Raw genomic sequence first — 19,818 nt, 5'->3', positions numbered from 1 at the left:
GGGCCACATTACAATAATGTGGCGTGCCACTTTAAAATTATGGGATGGATCAATTAAAAATTATGGGGCAGACCACATTAAAATGACGAGGAGGGTCACTTTAAAATAATATGCCGGGCCATATGGAATGGGACATTTTAAAATGATGTGGCAAGCCAAAATCAAATTGTGGGATGTGCCACGTTTAAATTATGTATTAGGCCACAATAAATGAGTTGGCAGACCACATTAAAATTATGAGGGTCATATTAAAATGATCTGGCGTGGTGCTTTAAATTATGGGATTGGCCACTTTGAAATTAAATGGCAGACCATGTGGTGGGCCACTTTAAAATTAGGTGACAGACCACATTAAATGACGTGGAGGGCTACTTTGAAATAATGTTGCGGGCCACTTTATACTAACTTGGTGTGTTACTTTAAAATTATGGGATAAGCCACTTTAAAATATGGAAGACCACTTAAAATTATATGGTGTGCCACATAAAAAATTTGGGATGGGACATTTTAAAATAATCTGCCAGGCCAAAATAAAATTATGGGAAGGACCAATTAAAAATTATGCAGAGGGCCACTCTAAAATGATGTGGCGTGCTACTTTAAATTATGGGATTGGCCACTTTAATTGATATGATGTGCCATATAATGTGCATTTTACTTATCAAACCTTGTTTAAGAGGAAGAAACCATTCAGTTTCAAATTAATCAATACATGACATAAACATGGCTAGATGGGTATTTTCTTAAAAAAGCCACAAGAATGCATATTTGGTAACAATTTATTTCAAGTAAATACAAGAGCTTACAGACTCTCTAACAGTATTTGCACACAACATCAAACATGTCAGGAAAAGAACTTGTCACTGGAAAGTTTGGTAAATATCTCAAACATAAAGTAGTAGCTCATCTTTCATACTTCCCACTTTTAGCTGAACATTCTCACCAGGATTACTAGGGCTGCGAATCTTGGGGTGTCCCGCGATTCGATTCAATATCGATTCTTGGGGGTCACGATTTGATAATATATCGATTTTTTCGATTTAACGCGATTCTCGATTCAAAAACGTTATTTTTCCGATTCAAAAGGATTCTGTATTCATTCAATACATAGGATTTGAGCAGGATCTACCCCAGTCTGCTGACATGCTAGCAGAGTAGTAGATTTTTGTAAAAAGCTTTTATAATTGTAAAGGACAATGTTTTATCAACTGATTGCAATAATGTACATTTGTTTTAACTATTAAACGAACCAAAAATATGACTTATTGTATTTTTGTGAAAAAAGTGTTGTCAAGCTTATGAGATGCGATGCAAGTGTAAGCCACTGTGACAATATTGTTCTTTTTAAATTTTTTGTTTACAAGTGTCTAATGATAATGTCAATGAAGTGAATTGAATTATATTTTATATAGCGCTTTTTCTCTAGTGACTCAAAGCGCTTTACATAGTGAAACCCAATATCTAATTTTTACATTTAAACCAGTGTGGGTGGCACTGGGAGCAGGTGGGTAAAGTGTCTTGCCCAAGGACACAACGGCAGTGACTAGGATGGCAGAAGTGGGGATCGAACCTGCAACCCTCAAGTTGCTGGCACGGCCACTCTACCAACTGAGCTATACCGCCCCCAATGAGGGATTTTTAATCACTGCTATGCTGAAATTATAACTAATATTGATACTGTTGTTGGTAATATTCATTTTTGTTTCACTACTTTTGGTTTGTGTCTCCGCTCAATTGCTCTGTTTATTGCAGTTCTGAGTGTTGCTGGGTCAGGTTCGGTTTTGGAATTCGATTGCATTGTTATGGTATTGCTGTGTATTGTTTTGTTGGATTGATTCTAAAATAATAATAATAATAATAAAACTAAATATTGATTAAAAAAAAAAACGAGAATCGATTCTGAATCACATAACATATTCGATTCGTATTAGATTTGATCCCACACCGCTAATAATTACATTTGTATACAATTTTAATACAAAAGCTTTAGAACAGTAAAGGTAACATTGATGCTAAATGCTCTTTTATCCATTTCTATTGTCCTTTATTTGTATTTTCTGCATGTAAAACTACAATTATCTTAAAAGAAATGCACTTTGGATTTATATTTTCAGATGTCTAGAACAAATTAATTGTTTTTCCGATTCACTCTTTATTTGAGTTGACCTTCTGGAACAAAATGATGCTAAAGGAAGGGAAAAAAAAGATGTATGAAATATGAATAAAGTACTTACAAGTACAAGATGAAATATTTTAGGGTTTACATCCAGGTTACATTTGAAAAAGCCCATCAGGGGAGGAATCTTCCTGTGTTTTAATGATGAGCAGAGCGTTATTCTGCTGACTCGGCTCTAATAAAGTCCCTCCTGCTGCTGCGCTCGTCTTCGCCTGTGAAAGCTTCTTCTCCTCTTCAGGACTGCTGCGTGTGTCTTGAGTGATTCTCAGCTCCCCGAGCTCCTGGATGAGTGGTCCGGTGCGTTTTGAGGCGGGTGGGAAAGCGTCCGCTGACGGGAGCGTGACGCTCTGCTGAGGGATGGCGCTGCGGGCGGGGGAGGAGGATTGCAGAGGGGGGCTGTCCTTAGATGACTCTCCTCCCCCGCCGGCCGGGGTCGCACACTCCTCGTCTTCTTGGGAGGAGTTGCTGTCACTGCAAACGCTCCCTGAATCACTCTTGGAGCTTCCTTCCTCCTCGGCAACCATTGAGGCTGCCTCTTCCAGCTCCTCCAGCTCCAGCTCTAAGTCTTTTTTCTGGAGGGAGGCTTTTTGTAGCGTCGCTGCCAGCGCTGACAACTTTTTAGACCTATGAGACAGACATATCCACTTCACTAGTAATTGTAGTTTAAGTTTATTTTCAAACATGCAAACTGTTACACTGTGATACATTATGTTCTTTGTTTTTTTTTACATGTTGTCTCTCTTCTGACATGTCCGAAAAGAAGTAGGGAGAAGCAAAACGTATTAATCCTATCTCTTTCTGTATCTTAATCAATTATTAACACATATGTTCACTTCCTGTTCTTATTCTATAACACAAATTACGTCAATGAACTAAAAATACATTAGTTGTCTTGAATAAATAGATCAGCTTTCTGGACGGTTGGGACCGTACTTTGTCTCTCGACATACAAACATACTGCACGCACGCACTGCACGCACTGCACGCACGCACGCACGCACGCACGCACGCACGCACGCACGCACGCACGCACGCACGCACGCACGCACACACACACAGTACATACATACATACATAAACATACACACACAGTACATACATACATAAACATACACACACAGTACATACATACATAAACATACACACAGTACATACATACATAAACATACACACACAGTACATACATACATACATAAACATACACACACAGTACATGCATACATAAACATACACACAGTACATACACATACACATACACACAGTACATACATACATAAACATACACACAGTACATACATACATAAACATACACACACAGTACATACATACATACATAAACATACACACACAGTACATACATACATACATAAACATGCACACACGGTACATACATACATACATAAACATACATACACAGTACATACATACATAAACATACACACACGGTACATACATACATACATACATAAACATACACACACAGTACATACATACATAAACATACACACACAGTACATACATACATAAACATACACACAGTACATACATACATAAACATACACACACAGCACATACATACATACATAAACATACACACACAGTACATACATACATAAACATACACACAGTACATACATACATAAACATACACACACAGTACATACATACATACATAAACATACACACACAGTACATACATACATACATACATAAACATACACACACAGTACATACATACATACATAAACATACACACACAGTACATACATACATACATAAACATACACACACAGTACATACATACATACATAAACATACACACACAGTACATACATACATAAACACACAGTACATACATACATAAACATACACACACAGTACATACATACATACATAAACATACACACACAGTACATACATACATAAACATACACACACAGTACATACATACATACATAAACATACACACACAGTACATACATACATAAACATACACACACAGTACATACATACATACATAAACATACACACACAGTACATACATACATAAACATACACACAGTACATACATACATAAACATACACACACAGTACATACATACATACATAAACATACACACACAGTACATGCATACATAAACATACACACAGTACATACACATACACATACACACAGTACATACATACATAAACATACACACACAGTACATACATACATACATAAACATACACACACAGTACATACATACATACATAAACATACACACACGGTACATACATACATACATAAACATACATACACAGTACATACATACATAAACATACACACACGGTACATACATACATACATACATAAACATACACACACAGTACATACATACATAAACATACACACACAGTACATACATACATAAACATACACACAGTACATACATACATAAACATACACACACAGCACATACATACATACATAAACATACACACACAGTACATACATACATAAACATACACACAGTACATACATACATAAACATACACACACAGTACATACATACATACATAAACATACACACACAGTACATACATACATACATACATAAACATACACACACAGTACATACATACATACATAAACATACACACACAGTACATACATACATACATAAACATACACACACAGTACATACATACATACATAAACATACACACACAGTACATACATACATAAACACACAGTACATACATACATAAACATACACACACAGTACATACATACATACATAAACATACACACACAGTACATACATACATAAACATACACACACAGTACATACATACATACATAAACATACACACACAGTACATACATACATAAACATACACACACAGTACATACATACATACATAAACATACACACACAGTACATACATACATACATAAACATACACACATGGTACATACATACAGCATTACTTACAGTATTAGCATTCCCACTCTCCCAAAATGCTAAAGCTTAACCTATTTTTACCATAACAATGTATAAGGTTAATATAGTCCGCTCCTCTTCCTTCCCCCTTCTTTATCTGCTTTTTTTGTAATTGAAGTATTCATGACATTTATGTATTGTTGCATTTGAAGCAATTGTAAAGTTGATAGAGGTCATTATTATTCATGATCAATTATTTATTTCTATTGCTTCATTTGTAGTGCAATAATGTTCAATGCCATTGTTTTGTTATTAGTATCTACTTCATTAACTGGTTCTTGGTTATAATGTTCCATATCATAGATGAACATATCCTGTGTGCTGATGGAGTTGTGTTCTTGTCTCTCTGTTTTATGCCCCTCGTCCTTGCAATTTTCCCGTCAGTCTTTTTGTTTTCTTTTTCTTTCTATCGCCTTCTGTGCCAGAACATGAAATACATCCATTTGATAAAGTCAAATACAAATAAAGCAAAGAGAGAAATAACCCACACTTGTCTTTGGTGAAGTACACAAAAGACAATATGGGCTTCTACATCAACAATACGATTTGCCTGAGTGGGCATGTTAAAAAAAAATAATACAAGCGATAACCGAATCTTCATTTTTAATCCTGTTTAGAGTGTGGGATTACAAGTGTGTTGAAGACCTAAAACCGACCCCAGTGGATTTGGGGGACATGTGCTTGGTCTCTTGCCACAGTAATTACAAGCTGACCTCAGTGGGTCACTAACATTTACATTGTGTCATTTCAATATGGGAGGAATACATCTGAATGGGGGAGGGGGGACTCTTTGGCTGTCATTAGCTTTTTTAATTAAGTTAATTATTGCTGGTTGCTACCGGGCCCTTAGTAATCAACTTCCTTCTAAGCTGTACCGTAATTTCCGGTCTATAGGTCTATTCTCCCACACTTGGAACCCTGTGCATTACACAATGCTGTTACTCATGTATGGACTTATCAGTGTTCACTAGCTCAGTGTTTTTCAACCTTTATTAAGGCAAGGAACATTTTTGTCATAAAAAAAAATCCGGAGGCACACCACCAGCAGAAAACGTTAAAAAATGTACTTTGTGTTAGCAAGCAAGGCTATCTACGTTGTTGCTATCCTTCTTTGTGGGGACATTGTTGATTGTCGCGTCATGTACGGATGTACATTGTGGACGCCGTAAGTTTTTGCTGTCGTCCAGCGTTCTGTCTCTGTTTACTTTGTAGTCAGTTCAGTTTGACTTTTGTTTTGCTTATCAATCAATCAATCAATGTTTACTTATATAGCCCTAAATCACTAGTGTCTCAAAGGGCTGCACAAACCACTACCACATCCTCGGTAGGCCCACATAAGGGCAAGGAAAACTCACACCCAGTGGGACGTCGGTGACAATAATGATTATGAGAACCTTGGAGAGGAGCAAAGCAATGGATGTCGAGCGGGTCTAACATGATACTGTGAAAGTTCAATCCATAATGGATCCAACACAGTCGCGAGAGTCCAGTCCAAAGCGGATCCAACACAGCAGCGAGAGTCCCGTTCAAAGCGGGGCCAGCAAGAAACCATCCCAAGCGGAGGCGGATCAGCAGCGCAGAGATGTCCCCAGCCGATACACAGGCAAGCAGTACATGGCCACCGGATCGGACCGGACCCCCTCTACAAGGGAGAGTGGGACATAGGAGAAAAAGAAAGAAACGGCAGATCAACTGGTCTAAATAGGGAGTCTATTTAAAGGCTAGAGTATACAAATGAGTTTTAAGGTGAGACTTAAATGCTTCTACTGAGGTGGCATTTCTAACTGTTACCGGGAGAACATTCCAGAGTACTGGAGCGCGAAATGAAAACGCTCTATAGCCCGCAGACTTTTTTTGGGCTTTGGGAATCACTAATAAGCCGGAGTCCTTTGAACGCAGATTTCTTGCCGGGACATATGGTACAATACAATCGGCAAGATAGGATGGAGCTAGACCGTGTAGTATTTTATACGTAAGTAGTAAAACCTTAAAGTCACATCTTAAGATAGCCTTTTCCTTTCGTTCATTTTGGGTTTAAGCATTACATACCTTTTTTACCTGCACCCTGCCTCCCACTGTGGACTGCGTATCGACATTGATTGATTGATTGATTGATTGAGACTTTTATTAGTAGATAGTACAGTACATATTCCGTACAATGGACCACTAAATGCTAACACCTGAATAAGTTTTTGGTTCACAACAAACCATCCTTGTCTTGGGGCGGTTTAGCTCGGTTGGTAGAGCGGCCGTGCCAGCAACTTGAGGGTTGCAAGTTCGCTTTCCGCTTCCGCCAAGCTCAGTCAATGCCGTTGTGTCCTTGGGCAAGACACTTTACCCACCTGCTCCCAGTGCCACCCACACTGGTTTAAATGTAACTTAGATATTGGGTTTCACTATGTAAAGCGCTTTGAGTCACTAGAGAAAAGCGCTATATAAATATAATTCACTTCACTTCACCCGACACATTCCGACTTTTACAAAGCAATGCTGCCACCTACTGACATGGAGTATTACGTGGTTACCCTGCCGAGTTTTAAACGGCACAGACACAAAGCAACGGCCCATTATTGGCAGATTGTAATTATTGATTTGTAAAAAATATTTTTGGCATAAATTAGATGAAGTTGCATAATTTCCCATGGCATACCAAACAATATCTCCCGGCACACTAGGCACAGTGGTGGAAAAACACTGCGCTAGCTGCAAATTCCGCCAAAAAATTAGCCTGCTCACATCAGACCAATGAAATTGTTCACTTCGAAGCAAAGGCACTCTCACAATCTGTCAGTCAGCCATTTAGCATGTTATGGAGTCACCCTCGTCTTGGAGAAGACATGACAAAATGCAACACAGCTCCAAAGCCGAACGCGATATAGACAGCCCTTGAAAAAGAAAACACACTGCTTTCAAAGGGAATCCACCACCACCTGGGGGCAAAGAAGACAGCACAACCTTATAGACGACTCGCCAAAAGACAAAAGTGAAAGCGAAAACAAGGACTGAAAAAAACGCCGGACGAAGCAAACCCTGATCTTCAACACTGATACCAAAGATGCAAGCGACAAAGGCAAACAAAGATTGTGCCCTTCAGTGGGCCAAAGGCCTTTTTCCTCCGCACAATCTTTTATAGGAACTTTCCTATTCACCCATCCATCTTCTTCCGCTTATCCGAGGTCGGGTCGCGGGGGCATCAGCCTAAGCAGGGAAGCCCAGATTTTCCTCTCCCCAGCCACTTCATCCTTAGACCTCCACCCCAGATCACACCTCACTCCAACCCACTTCTCCAAAGTGGCCTGGCTCAGGGTGGAGGACAGAGTATAACAACTTGCACTGAGCCTGGTCTATAAAATCCGCTACACCTCCCTGATACCGAAGTACATGTCAAACTACTTCCTTAACCACAACACCAGGGGGAGCTCCACAAACTAAGTTAAACCCAGATTCCGATCTAACAAAGGTCTTAAATCATTTTCTTTCTATGCCACATCAATGTGTTACCATTTAGTGGTCAATTGTACGGAATATGTACTGAACTGTGCAATCTACTAATAAAAGTATCAATCAATCAATTAATCAATCAATCAAAGGTGGAAAAGAGCTTAATATTAAAGGCACTGTTTTTTTTCCATTCAGGAATGAATACCAACACCTGTGTAAATATGTCATGGTTACACAGGTTTACACAGTGGTTAATAAATGTACAAAATCAAATATGTCCAAAAATAAGCGGGTTCATCTTGTATTTAGGTTCGCTCTATAATCCGGAATTTATGGTAATTTTTTTCTTTAGAATGACAAATGAACACCTTGGGAAAAAAAGACTTGACAAACTGAAAATGACTAAATGATGACACTAAACGATGACGGTAGCTTTGCCTGACGACTGCTGAATGAAGTCGGAATAAATCTTGTTTGGAGTATCCAACAGTGCGACTGAGGCCAGAGAGGCTGCTGCAGAGCAGCCACTTCAAAGAGCACTCCGTATTCTTTTACCCCCGTGGGAAGTCATTATTGCGTTAGCGTTGGAGGGGCAAGCTTGTTTCCCCTCCCCTCCCCTTGCTCTGTGGTGGGAGTAGCTTGGCCTGTGGTGAATACAAAAGCTCTGTCCAAGAGGGGGTGGGATAACGTTATCCACAATCCAGTCATTACCACGCCGCTGTTGTGACCAGCCTTCGTTAAACTGAGAAGGGCTGGCTCTTTCCAGCTCGGAAAACTTCTAGTGAGACAAAGACGCCTCCATCTGCCGAAGTGTTTTGTTGAAAACGGGAGGAAAGGGTGTGTGTGTGTGTGTGTGTGTCTGACTGTGCAGGGACTGTATAAAACAGTTCAATTACAATCTGGCGTTCCTTTCATCGTTATAAGAAAGAGAAACGAATTCAACATGTCAGTTGGTGCTCTTCAAAACACTCTAGATAAAGCCTGTCTTCAGATGTAAGAATCTGTCATTGGAGCACCATTGATTGATTGATTGATACTTTTATTAGTAGATTGCACAGTACAGTACATATTCCGTACAATTGACCACTAAATGGTAACACCCGAATACGTTTTTTAACTTGTTTAAGTCGGGGTCCACGTTAATCAATTCATGGTAGATTTTCTGAAAGAAAACATAAATGCATCTTTCACGTTTTGGGGAATAAAATCCAGAACTATGACTGAATACCGGAACAATCGGACCATCGCATTTCCAAAGATAAAGAATGATAAATGGGTTGTACTTGTATAGCGCTTTTCTACCTTTTTTAAGGAACTCAAAGCGCTTTGACACTATTTCCACATTCACAGACACACATATTCACACACTGATGGCGGGAGCTGCCATGCACGGCGCTAACCAGGACCCATCAGGAGCAAGGGTGAAGTGTTTTGCTCAAGGACACAAAATGGCCAAAAAACTCAGCATATTGATGCTTTTTGAGGATTTCGGTGCAATCCTGTCACAAACATGGGTAAAACATTTTTTTTTTGCAAGATATGATAAGTTTTCCAGTGTGCCAAAGCCCTAAACAAGGTTTCAGTTGCCTGAATAATAATATTTATAAAGAATAATAACCAGAAATTTCCATCCATCCATCCATTTTCTACCGCTTGTCCCTTTTTGGGGTCGCTGGAGCTTAATTCAGCTGCATTCGGGCGGAAGGCGGCATACACCCTGGACAAGTCGCCACCTCATCGCAGGGCCAACACAGATAGACAGACCACATTCACACTCACATTCACACACTAGTACCTCAAAATGAATATTGATAATCAATACAGATTAGACATTGCACACATTTTCTTGGTTTCCTTAAGTAACACAAAGCTAAGTTGTGAATGTTTTGCTCAGATAAGTAGGCCCTAATCAGAAATTTATTTTGAGCTTTATTTATCAATCAATCAATCAATGTTTACTTATATAGCCCTAAATCACTAGTGTCTCAAAGGGCTGCACAAACCACAACAAAAACCACTACGACATCCTCGGTAGGCCCACATCGGTGACAATGATGACCCAGTGGGACGTCGGTGACAATGATGACTATGAGAACCTTGGAGAGGAGGAAAGCAATGGATGTCGAGCGGGTCTAACATGATACTGTGAAAGTTCAATCCATAATGGATCCAACACAGTCATTTTCAGACATTTTGTCAGATTTCGGTGGCGCCGAGGAGCGAAGCAGGTGTTCCCGGGGCTGCCTGTCCCTTTAAGAAGGCCGGCTTGCCGTGGATCTGCACCCGCACCCCCCGCCGCACGCGTAACGTCGGTTCCGCCCGGAGGCGGTCCGCGCCCGCCCGTGCCGAGGGGGCTCGTAACAGGGGTTGCTCCACACCCAGTGGGCTCACGAAGGGGCTCACCCTGCCCGCCAACCGTCGCGCGCGTACGCGGTCTGCCCGAGACCCCTGGGCCAACGCCCCAGGTGGTGCCTTTGGGCCTGGGCAGCACAAAAAAGCTGGAAATATGATAGTGTCTAGGAGGGTGTCCCTTCCAGAAGGCCCACCCGCCGTGGATCACCACCCGGGTAAGAAACAGAAAAAAAGTCCCTCTATTTGATGGAAGTCAGCACAAAAAAGCTGGAAATATGACAGAGTGTCTAGGAGGGTGTCCCTTCCAGAAGGCCCACCCGCCGTGGATCACCACCCGGGTAAGAAACAGGAAAAAAAGTCCCTCTATTTGATGGAAGTCAGCACAAAAAAGCTGGAAATATGACAGAGTGTCTAGGAGGGTGTCCCTTCCAGAAGGCCCACCCGCCGTGGTTCACCACCCGGGTAAAAAACAGAAAAAAAGTCCCTCTATATGATGGAAGTCAGCACAAAAAAGCTGGAAATATGACAGAGTGTCTAGGAGGGTGTCCCTTCCAGAAGGCCCACCCGCCATGGATCACCACCCGGGTAAGAAACAGAAAAAAAGTCCCTCTATTTGATGGAAGTCAGCACAAAAAAGCTGGAAATATGACAGAGTGTCTAGGAGGGTGTCCCTTCCAGAAGGCCCACCCGCCGTGGATCACCACCCGGGTAAGAAACAGAAAAAAAGTCCCTCTATATGATGGAAGTCAGCACAAAAAAGCTGGAAATATGACAGAGTGTCTAGGAGGGTGTCCCTTCCAGAAGGCCCACCCGCCATGGATCACCACCCGGGTAAGAAACAGAAAAAAAGTCCCTCTATTTGATGGAAGTCAGCACAAAAAAGCTGGAAATATGACAGAGTGTCTAGGAGGGTGTCCCTTCCAGAAGGCCCACCCGCCGTGGATCACCACCCGGGTAAGAAACAGAAAAAAAGTCCCTCTATATGATGGAAGTCAGCACAAAAAAGCTGGAAATATGACAGAGTGTCTAGGAGGGTGTCCCTTCCAGAAGGCCCACCCGCCGTGGATCACCACCCGGGTAAGAAACAGAAAAAAAGTCCCTCTATTTGATGGAAGTCAGCACAAAAAAGCTGGAAATATGACAGAGTGTCTAGGAGGGTGACCCTTCTGGAAGGCCCACCCGCCGTGGATCACCACCCGGGTAAGAAACAGAAAAAAAGTCCCTCTATTTGATGGAAGTCAGCACAAAAAAGCTGGAAATATGACAGAGTGTCTAGGAGGGTGTCCCTTCCAGAAGGCCCACCCGCCGTGGATCACCACCCGGGTAAGAAACAGAAAAAAAGTCCCTCTATTTGATGGAAGTCAGCACAAAAAAGCTGGAAATATGACAGAGTGTCTAGGAGGGTGTCCCTTCCAGAAGGCCCACCCGCCGTGGTTCACCACCCGGGTAAAAAACAGAAAAAAAGTCCCTCTATATGATGGAAGTCAGCACAAAAAAGCTGGAAATATGACAGAGTGTCTAGGGGGGTGTCCCTTCCAGAAGGCCCACCCGCCGTGGTTCACCACCCGGGTAAGAAACAGAAAAAAAGTCCCTCTATTTGATGGAAGTCAGCACAAAAAAGCTGGAAATATGACAGAGTGTCTAGGAGGGTGTCCCTTCCAGAAGGCCCACCCGCCGTGGTTCACCACCCGGGTAAAAAACAGAAAAAAAGTCCCTCTATATGATGGAAGTCAGCACAAAAAAGCTGGAAATATGACAGTGTCTAGGAGAGTGTCCCTTCCAGAAGGCCCACCCGCCGTGGATCACCACCCGGGTAAGAAACAGAAAAAAAGTCCCTCTATTTGATGGAAGTCAGCACAAAAAAGCTGGAAATATGACAGAGTGTCTAGGAGGGTGTCCCTTCCAGAAGGCCCACCCGCCGTGGATCACCACCCGGGTAAGAAACAGAAAAAAAGTCCCTCTATTTGATGGAAGTCAGCACAAAAAAGCTGGAAATATGACAGAGTGTCTAGGAGGGTGTCCCTTCCAGAAGGCCCACCCGCCGTGGATCACCACCCGGGTAAGAAACAGAAAAAAAGTCCCTCTATTTGATGGAAGTCAGCACAAAAAAGCTGGAAATATGACAGAGTGTCTAGGAGGGTGTCCCTTCCAGAAGGCCCACCCGCCGTGGTTCACCACCCGGGTAAAAAACAGAAAAAAAGTCCCTCTATATGATGGAAGTCAGCACAAAAAAGCTGGAAATATGACAGAGTGTCTAGGGGGGTGTCCCTTCCAGAAGGCCCACCCGCCGTGGTTCACCACCCGGGTAAGAAACAGAAAAAAAGTCCCTCTATTTGATGGAAGTCAGCACAAAAAAGCTGGAAATATGACAGAGTGTCTAGGAGGGTGTCCCTTCCAGAAGGCCCACCCGCCGTGGTTCACCACCCGGGTAAGAAACAGAAAAAAAGTCCCTCTATATGATGGAAGTCAGCACAAAAAAGCTGGAAATATGACAGAGTGTCTAGGGGGGTGTCCCTTCCAGAAGGCCCACCCGCCGTGGTTCACCACCCGGGTAAGAAACAGAAAAAAAGTCCCTCTATTTGATGGAAGTCAGCACAAAAAAGCTGGAAATATGACAGAGTGTCTAGGAGGGTGTCCCTTCCAGAAGGCCCACCCGCCGTGGTTCACCACCCGGGTAAGAAACAGAAAAAAAGTCCCTCTATATGATGGAAGTCAGCACAAAAAAGCTGGAAATATGACAGTGTCTAGGAGAGTGTCCCTTCCAGAAGGCCCACCCGCCGTGGATCACCACCCGGGTAAGAAACAGAAAAAAAGTCCCTCTATTTGATGGAAGTCAGCACAAAAAAGCTGGAAATATGACAGAGTGTCTAGGAGGGTGTCCCTTCCAGAAGGCCCACCCGCCGTGGTTCACCACCCGGGTAAGAAACAGAAAAAAAGTCCCTCTATTTGATGGAAGTCAGCACAAAAAAGCTGGAAATATGACAGAGTGTCTAGGAGGGTGTCCCTTCCAGAAGGCCCACCCGCCGTGGATCACCACCCGGGTAAGAAACAGAAAAAAAGTCCCTCTATTTGATGGAAGTCAGCACAAAAAAGCTGGAAATATGACAGAGTGTCTAGGAGGGTGTCCCTTCCAGAAGGCCCACCCGCCGTGGTTCACCACCCGGGTAAAAAACAGAAAAAAAGTCCCTCTATATGATGGAAGTCAGCACAAAAAAGCTGGAAATATGACAGAGTGTCTAGGGGGGTGTCCCTTCCAGAAGGCCCACCCGCCGTGGTTCACCACCCGGGTAAGAAACAGAAAAAAAGTCCCTCTATTTGATGGAAGTCAGCACAAAAAAGCTGGAAATATGACAGAGTGTCTAGGAGGGTGTCCCTTCCAGAAGGCCCACCCGCCGTGGTTCACCACCCGGGTAAAAAACAGAAAAAAAGTCCCTCTATATGATGGAAGTCAGCACAAAAAAGCTGGAAATATGACAGTGTCTAGGAGAGTGTCCCTTCCAGAAGGCCCACCCGCCGTGGATCACCACCCGGGTAAGAAACAGAAAAAAAGTCCCTCTATTTGATGGAAGTCAGCACAAAAAAGCTGGAAATATGACAGAGTGTCTAGGAGGGTGACCCTTCTGGAAGGCCCACCCGCCGTGGATCACCACCCGGGTAAGAAACAGAAAAAAAGTCCCTCTATTTGATGGAAGTCAGCACAAAAAAGCTGGAAATATGACAGAGTGTCTAGGAGGGTGTCCCTTCCAGAAGGCCCACCCGCCGTGGATCACCACCCGGGTAAGAAACAGAAAAAAAGTCCCTCTATTTGATGGAAGTCAGCACAAAAAAGCTGGAAATATGACAGAGTGTCTAGGAGGGTGTCCCTTCCAGAAGGCCCACCCGCCGTGGTTCACCACCCGGGTAAAAAACAGAAAAAAAGTCCCTCTATATGATGGAAGTCAGCACAAAAAAGCTGGAAATATGACAGAGTGTCTAGGGGGGTGTCCCTTCCAGAAGGCCCACCCGCCGTGGTTCACCACCCGGGTAAGAAACAGAAAAAAAGTCCCTCTATTTGATGGAAGTCAGCACAAAAAAGCTGGAAATATGACAGAGTGTCTAGGAGGGTGTCCCTTCCAGAAGGCCCACCCGCCGTGGTTCACCACCCGGGTAAGAAACAGAAAAAAAGTCCCTCTATATGATGGAAGTCAGCACAAAAAAGCTGGAAATATGACAGTGTCTAGGAGGGTGTCCCTTCCAGAAGGCCCACCCGCCGTGGTTCACCACCCGGGTAAGAAACAGAAAAAAAGTCCCTCTATATGATGGAAGTCAGCACAAAAAAGCTGGAAATATGACAGAGTGTCTAGGAGGGTGTCCCTTCCAGAAGGCCCACCCGCCATGGATCACCACCCGGGTAAGAAACAGAAAAAAAGTCCCTCTATTTGATGGAAGTCAGCACAAAAAAGCTGGAAATATGACAGAGTGTCTAGGAGGGTGTCCCTTCCAGAAGGCCCACCCGCCGTGGATCACCACCCGGGTAAGAAACAGAAAAAAAGTCCCTCTATATGATGGAAGTCAGCACAAAAAAGCTGGAAATATGACAGAGTGTCTAGGAGGGTGTCCCTTCCAGAAGGCCCACCCGCCATGGATCACCACCCGGGTAAGAAACAGAAAAAAAGTCCCTCTATTTGATGGAAGTCAGCACAAAAAAGCTGGAAATATGACAGAGTGTCTAGGAGGGTGTCCCTTCCAGAAGGCCCACCCGCCGTGGATCACCACCCGGGTAAGAAACAGAAAAAAAGTCCCTCTATATGATGGAAGTCAGCACAAAAAAGCTGGAAATATGACAGAGTGTCTAGGAGGGTGTCCCTTCCAGAAGGCCCACCCGCCGTGGATCACCACCCGGGTAAGAAACAGAAAAAAAGTCCCTCTATTTGATGGAAGTCAGCACAAAAAAGCTGGAAATATGACAGAGTGTCTAGGAGGGTGACCCTTCTGGAAGGCCCACCCGCCGTGGATCACCACCCGGGTAAGAAACAGAAAAAAAGTCCCTCTATTTGATGGAAGTCAGCACAAAAAAGCTGGAAATATGACAGAGTGTCTAGGAGGGTGTCCCTTCCAGAAGGCCCACCCGCCGTGGATCACCACCCGGGTAAGAAACAGAAAAAAAGTCCCTCTATTTGATGGAAGTCAGCACAAAAAAGCTGGAAATATGACAGAGTGTCTAGGAGGGTGTCCCTTCCAGAAGGCCCACCCGCCGTGGTTCACCACCCGGGTAAAAAACAGAAAAAAAGTCCCTCTATATGATGGAAGTCAGCACAAAAAAGCTGGAAATATGACAGAGTGTCTAGGGGGGTGTCCCTTCCAGAAGGCCCACCCGCCGTGGTTCACCACCCGGGTAAGAAACAGAAAAAAAGTCCCTCTATTTGATGGAAGTCAGCACAAAAAAGCTGGAAATATGACAGAGTGTCTAGGAGGGTGTCCCTTCCAGAAGGCCCACCCGCCGTGGTTCACCACCCGGGTAAAAAACAGAAAAAAAGTCCCTCTATATGATGGAAGTCAGCACAAAAAAGCTGGAAATATGACAGTGTCTAGGAGAGTGTCCCTTCCAGAAGGCCCACCCGCCGTGGATCACCACCCGGGTAAGAAACAGAAAAAAAGTCCCTCTATTTGATGGAAGTCAGCACAAAAAAGCTGGAAATATGACAGAGTGTCTAGGAGGGTGTCCCTTCCAGAAGGCCCACCCGCCGTGGTTCACCACCCGGGTAAAAAACAGAAAAAAAGTCCCTCTATATGATGGAAGTCAGCACAAAAAAGCTGGAAATATGACAGAGTGTCTAGGGGGGTGTCCCTTCCAGAAGGCCCACCCGCCGTGGTTCACCACCCGGGTAAGAAACAGAAAAAAAGTCCCTCTATTTGATGGAAGTCAGCACAAAAAAGCTGGAAATATGACAGAGTGTCTAGGAGGGTGTCCCTTCCAGAAGGCCCACCCGCCGTGGTTCACCACCCGGGTAAAAAACAGAAAAAAAGTCCCTCTATATGATGGAAGTCAGCACAAAAAAGCTGGAAATATGACAGTGTCTAGGAGAGTGTCCCTTCCAGAAGGCCCACCCGCCGTGGATCACCACCCGGGTAAGAAACAGAAAAAAAGTCCCTCTATTTGATGGAAGTCAGCACAAAAAAGCTGGAAATATGACAGAGTGTCTAGGAGGGTGACCCTTCTGGAAGGCCCACCCGCCGTGGATCACCACCCGGGTAAGAAACAGAAAAAAAGTCCCTCTATTTGATGGAAGTCAGCACAAAAAAGCTGGAAATATGACAGAGTGTCTAGGAGGGTGTCCCTTCCAGAAGGCCCACCCGCCGTGGATCACCACCCGGGTAAGAAACAGAAAAAAAGTCCCTCTATTTGATGGAAGTCAGCACAAAAAAGCTGGAAATATGACAGAGTGTCTAGGAGGGTGTCCCTTCCAGAAGGCCCACCCGCCGTGGTTCACCACCCGGGTAAAAAACAGAAAAAAAGTCCCTCTATATGATGGAAGTCAGCACAAAAAAGCTGGAAATATGACAGAGTGTCTAGGGGGGTGTCCCTTCCAGAAGGCCCACCCGCCGTGGTTCACCACCCGGGTAAGAAACAGAAAAAAAGTCCCTCTATTTGATGGAAGTCAGCACAAAAAAGCTGGAAATATGACAGAGTGTCTAGGAGGGTGTCCCTTCCAGAAGGCCCACCCGCCGTGGTTCACCACCCGGGTAAAAAACAGAAAAAAAGTCCCTCTATATGATGGAAGTCAGCACAAAAAAGCTGGAAATATGACAGTGTCTAGGAGAGTGTCCCTTCCAGAAGGCCCACCCGCCGTGGATCACCACCCGGGTAAGAAACAGAAAAAAAGTCCCTCTATTTGATGGAAGTCAGCACAAAAAAGCTGGAAATATGACAGAGTGTCTAGGAGGGTGTCCCTTCCAGAAGGCCCACCCGCCGTGGTTCACCACCCGGGTAAAAAACAGAAAAAAAGTCCCTCTATATGATGGAAGTCAGCACAAAAAAGCTGGAAATATGACAGAGTGTCTAGGGGGGTGTCCCTTCCAGAAGGCCCACCCGCCGTGGTTCACCACCCGGGTAAGAAACAGAAAAAAAGTCCCTCTATTTGATGGAAGTCAGCACAAAAAAGCTGGAAATATGACAGAGTGTCTAGGAGGGTGTCCCTTCCAGAAGGCCCACCCGCCGTGGTTCACCACCCGGGTAAAAAACAGAAAAAAAGTCCCTCTATATGATGGAAGTCAGCACAAAAAAGCTGGAAATATGACAGTGTCTAGGAGAGTGTCCCTTCCAGAAGGCCCACCCGCCGTGGATCACCACCCGGGTAAGAAACAGAAAAAAAGTCCCTCTATTTGATGGAAGTCAGCACAAAAAAGCTGGAAATATGACAGAGTGTCTAGGAGGGTGACCCTTCTGGAAGGCCCACCCGCCGTGGATCACCACCCGGGTAAGAAACAGAAAAAAAGTCCCTCTATTTGATGGAAGTCAGCACAAAAAAGCTGGAAATATGACAGAGTGTCTAGGAGGGTGTCCCTTCCAGAAGGCCCACCCGCCGTGGATCACCACCCGGGTAAGAAACAGAAAAAAAGTCCCTCTATTTGATGGAAGTCAGCACAAAAAAGCTGGAAATATGACAGAGTGTCTAGGAGGGTGTCCCTTCCAGAAGGCCCACCCGCCGTGGTTCACCACCCGGGTAAAAAACAGAAAAAAAGTCCCTCTATATGATGGAAGTCAGCACAAAAAAGCTGGAAATATGACAGAGTGTCTAGGGGGGTGTCCCTTCCAGAAGGCCCACCCGCCGTGGTTCACCACCCGGGTAAGAAACAGAAAAAAAGTCCCTCTATTTGATGGAAGTCAGCACAAAAAAGCTGGAAATATGACAGAGTGTCTAGGAGGGTGTCCCTTCCAGAAGGCCCACCCGCCGTGGTTCACCACCCGGGTAAGAAACAGAAAAAAAGTCCCTCTATATGATGGAAGTCAGCACAAAAAAGCTGGAAATATGACAGTGTCTAGGAGAGTGTCCCTTCCAGAAGGCCCACCCGCCGTGGATCACCACCCGGGTAAGAAACAGAAAAAAAGTCCCTCTATTTGATGGAAGTCAGCACAAAAAAGCTGGAAATATGACAGAGTGTCTAGGAGGGTGTCCCTTCCAGAAGGCCCACCCGCCGTGGTTCACCACCCGGGTAAAAAACAGAAAAAAAGTCCCTCTATATGATGGAAGTCAGCACAAAAAAGCTGGAAATATGACAGAGTGTCTAGGGGGGTGTCCCTTCCAGAAGGCCCACCCGCCGTGGTTCACCACCCGGGTAAGAAACAGAAAAAAAGTACCTCTATTTGATGGAAGTCAGCACAAAAAAGCTGGAAATATGACAGAGTGTCTAGGAGGGTGTCCCTTCCAGAAGGCCCACCCGCCGTGGTTCACCACCCGGGTAAAAAACAGAAAAAAAGTCCCTCTATATGATGGAAGTCAGCACAAAAAAGCTGGAAATATGACAGAGTGTCTAGGAGGGTGTCCCTTCCAGAAGGCCCACCCGCCGTGGATCACCACCCGGGTAAGAAACAGAAAAAAAGTCCCTCTATATGATGGAAGTCAGCACAAAAAAGCTGGAAATATGACAGAGTGTCTAGGAGGGTGACCCTTCTGGAAGGCCCACCCGCCGTGGATCACCACCCGGGTAAGAAACAGAAAAAAAGTCCCTCTATTTGATGGAAGTCAGCACAAAAAAGCTGGAAATATGACAGAGTGTCTAGGAGGGTGTCCCTTCCAGAAGGCCCACCCGCCGTGGTTCACCACCCGGGTAAGAAACAGAAAAAAAGTCCCTCTATTTGATGGAAGTCAGCACAAAAAAGCT

General features: G+C 44.1%; 1 protein-coding gene across 3 annotated transcripts in view; it reads right to left on the bottom strand.

The window, feature by feature from the left end:
• Window positions 1-763: 763 nt before the first annotated feature.
• The window catches only part of shq1 (SHQ1, H/ACA ribonucleoprotein assembly factor), a 123,192-nt gene continuing 104,137 nt past the window's right edge, over window positions 764-19,818 (bottom strand). For all 3 annotated transcript variants that reach the window (XM_061874760.1, XM_061874758.1, XM_061874761.1), the window contains one exon: window positions 764-2,800. In XM_061874760.1, the coding sequence (XP_061730744.1) occupies window positions 2,272-2,800 (529 nt within the window). In that variant the 3' untranslated portion in view covers window positions 764-2,271. The remainder of the gene's footprint in view (window positions 2,801-19,818) is intronic.

The sequence above is a fragment of the Nerophis ophidion genome, linkage group LG16 (genome assembly GCF_033978795.1).
Source record: "Nerophis ophidion isolate RoL-2023_Sa linkage group LG16, RoL_Noph_v1.0, whole genome shotgun sequence".
Taxonomy (NCBI): domain Eukaryota; kingdom Metazoa; phylum Chordata; class Actinopteri; order Syngnathiformes; family Syngnathidae; genus Nerophis; species Nerophis ophidion.
This window is presented reverse-complemented; position numbering and strand designations above follow the sequence as displayed.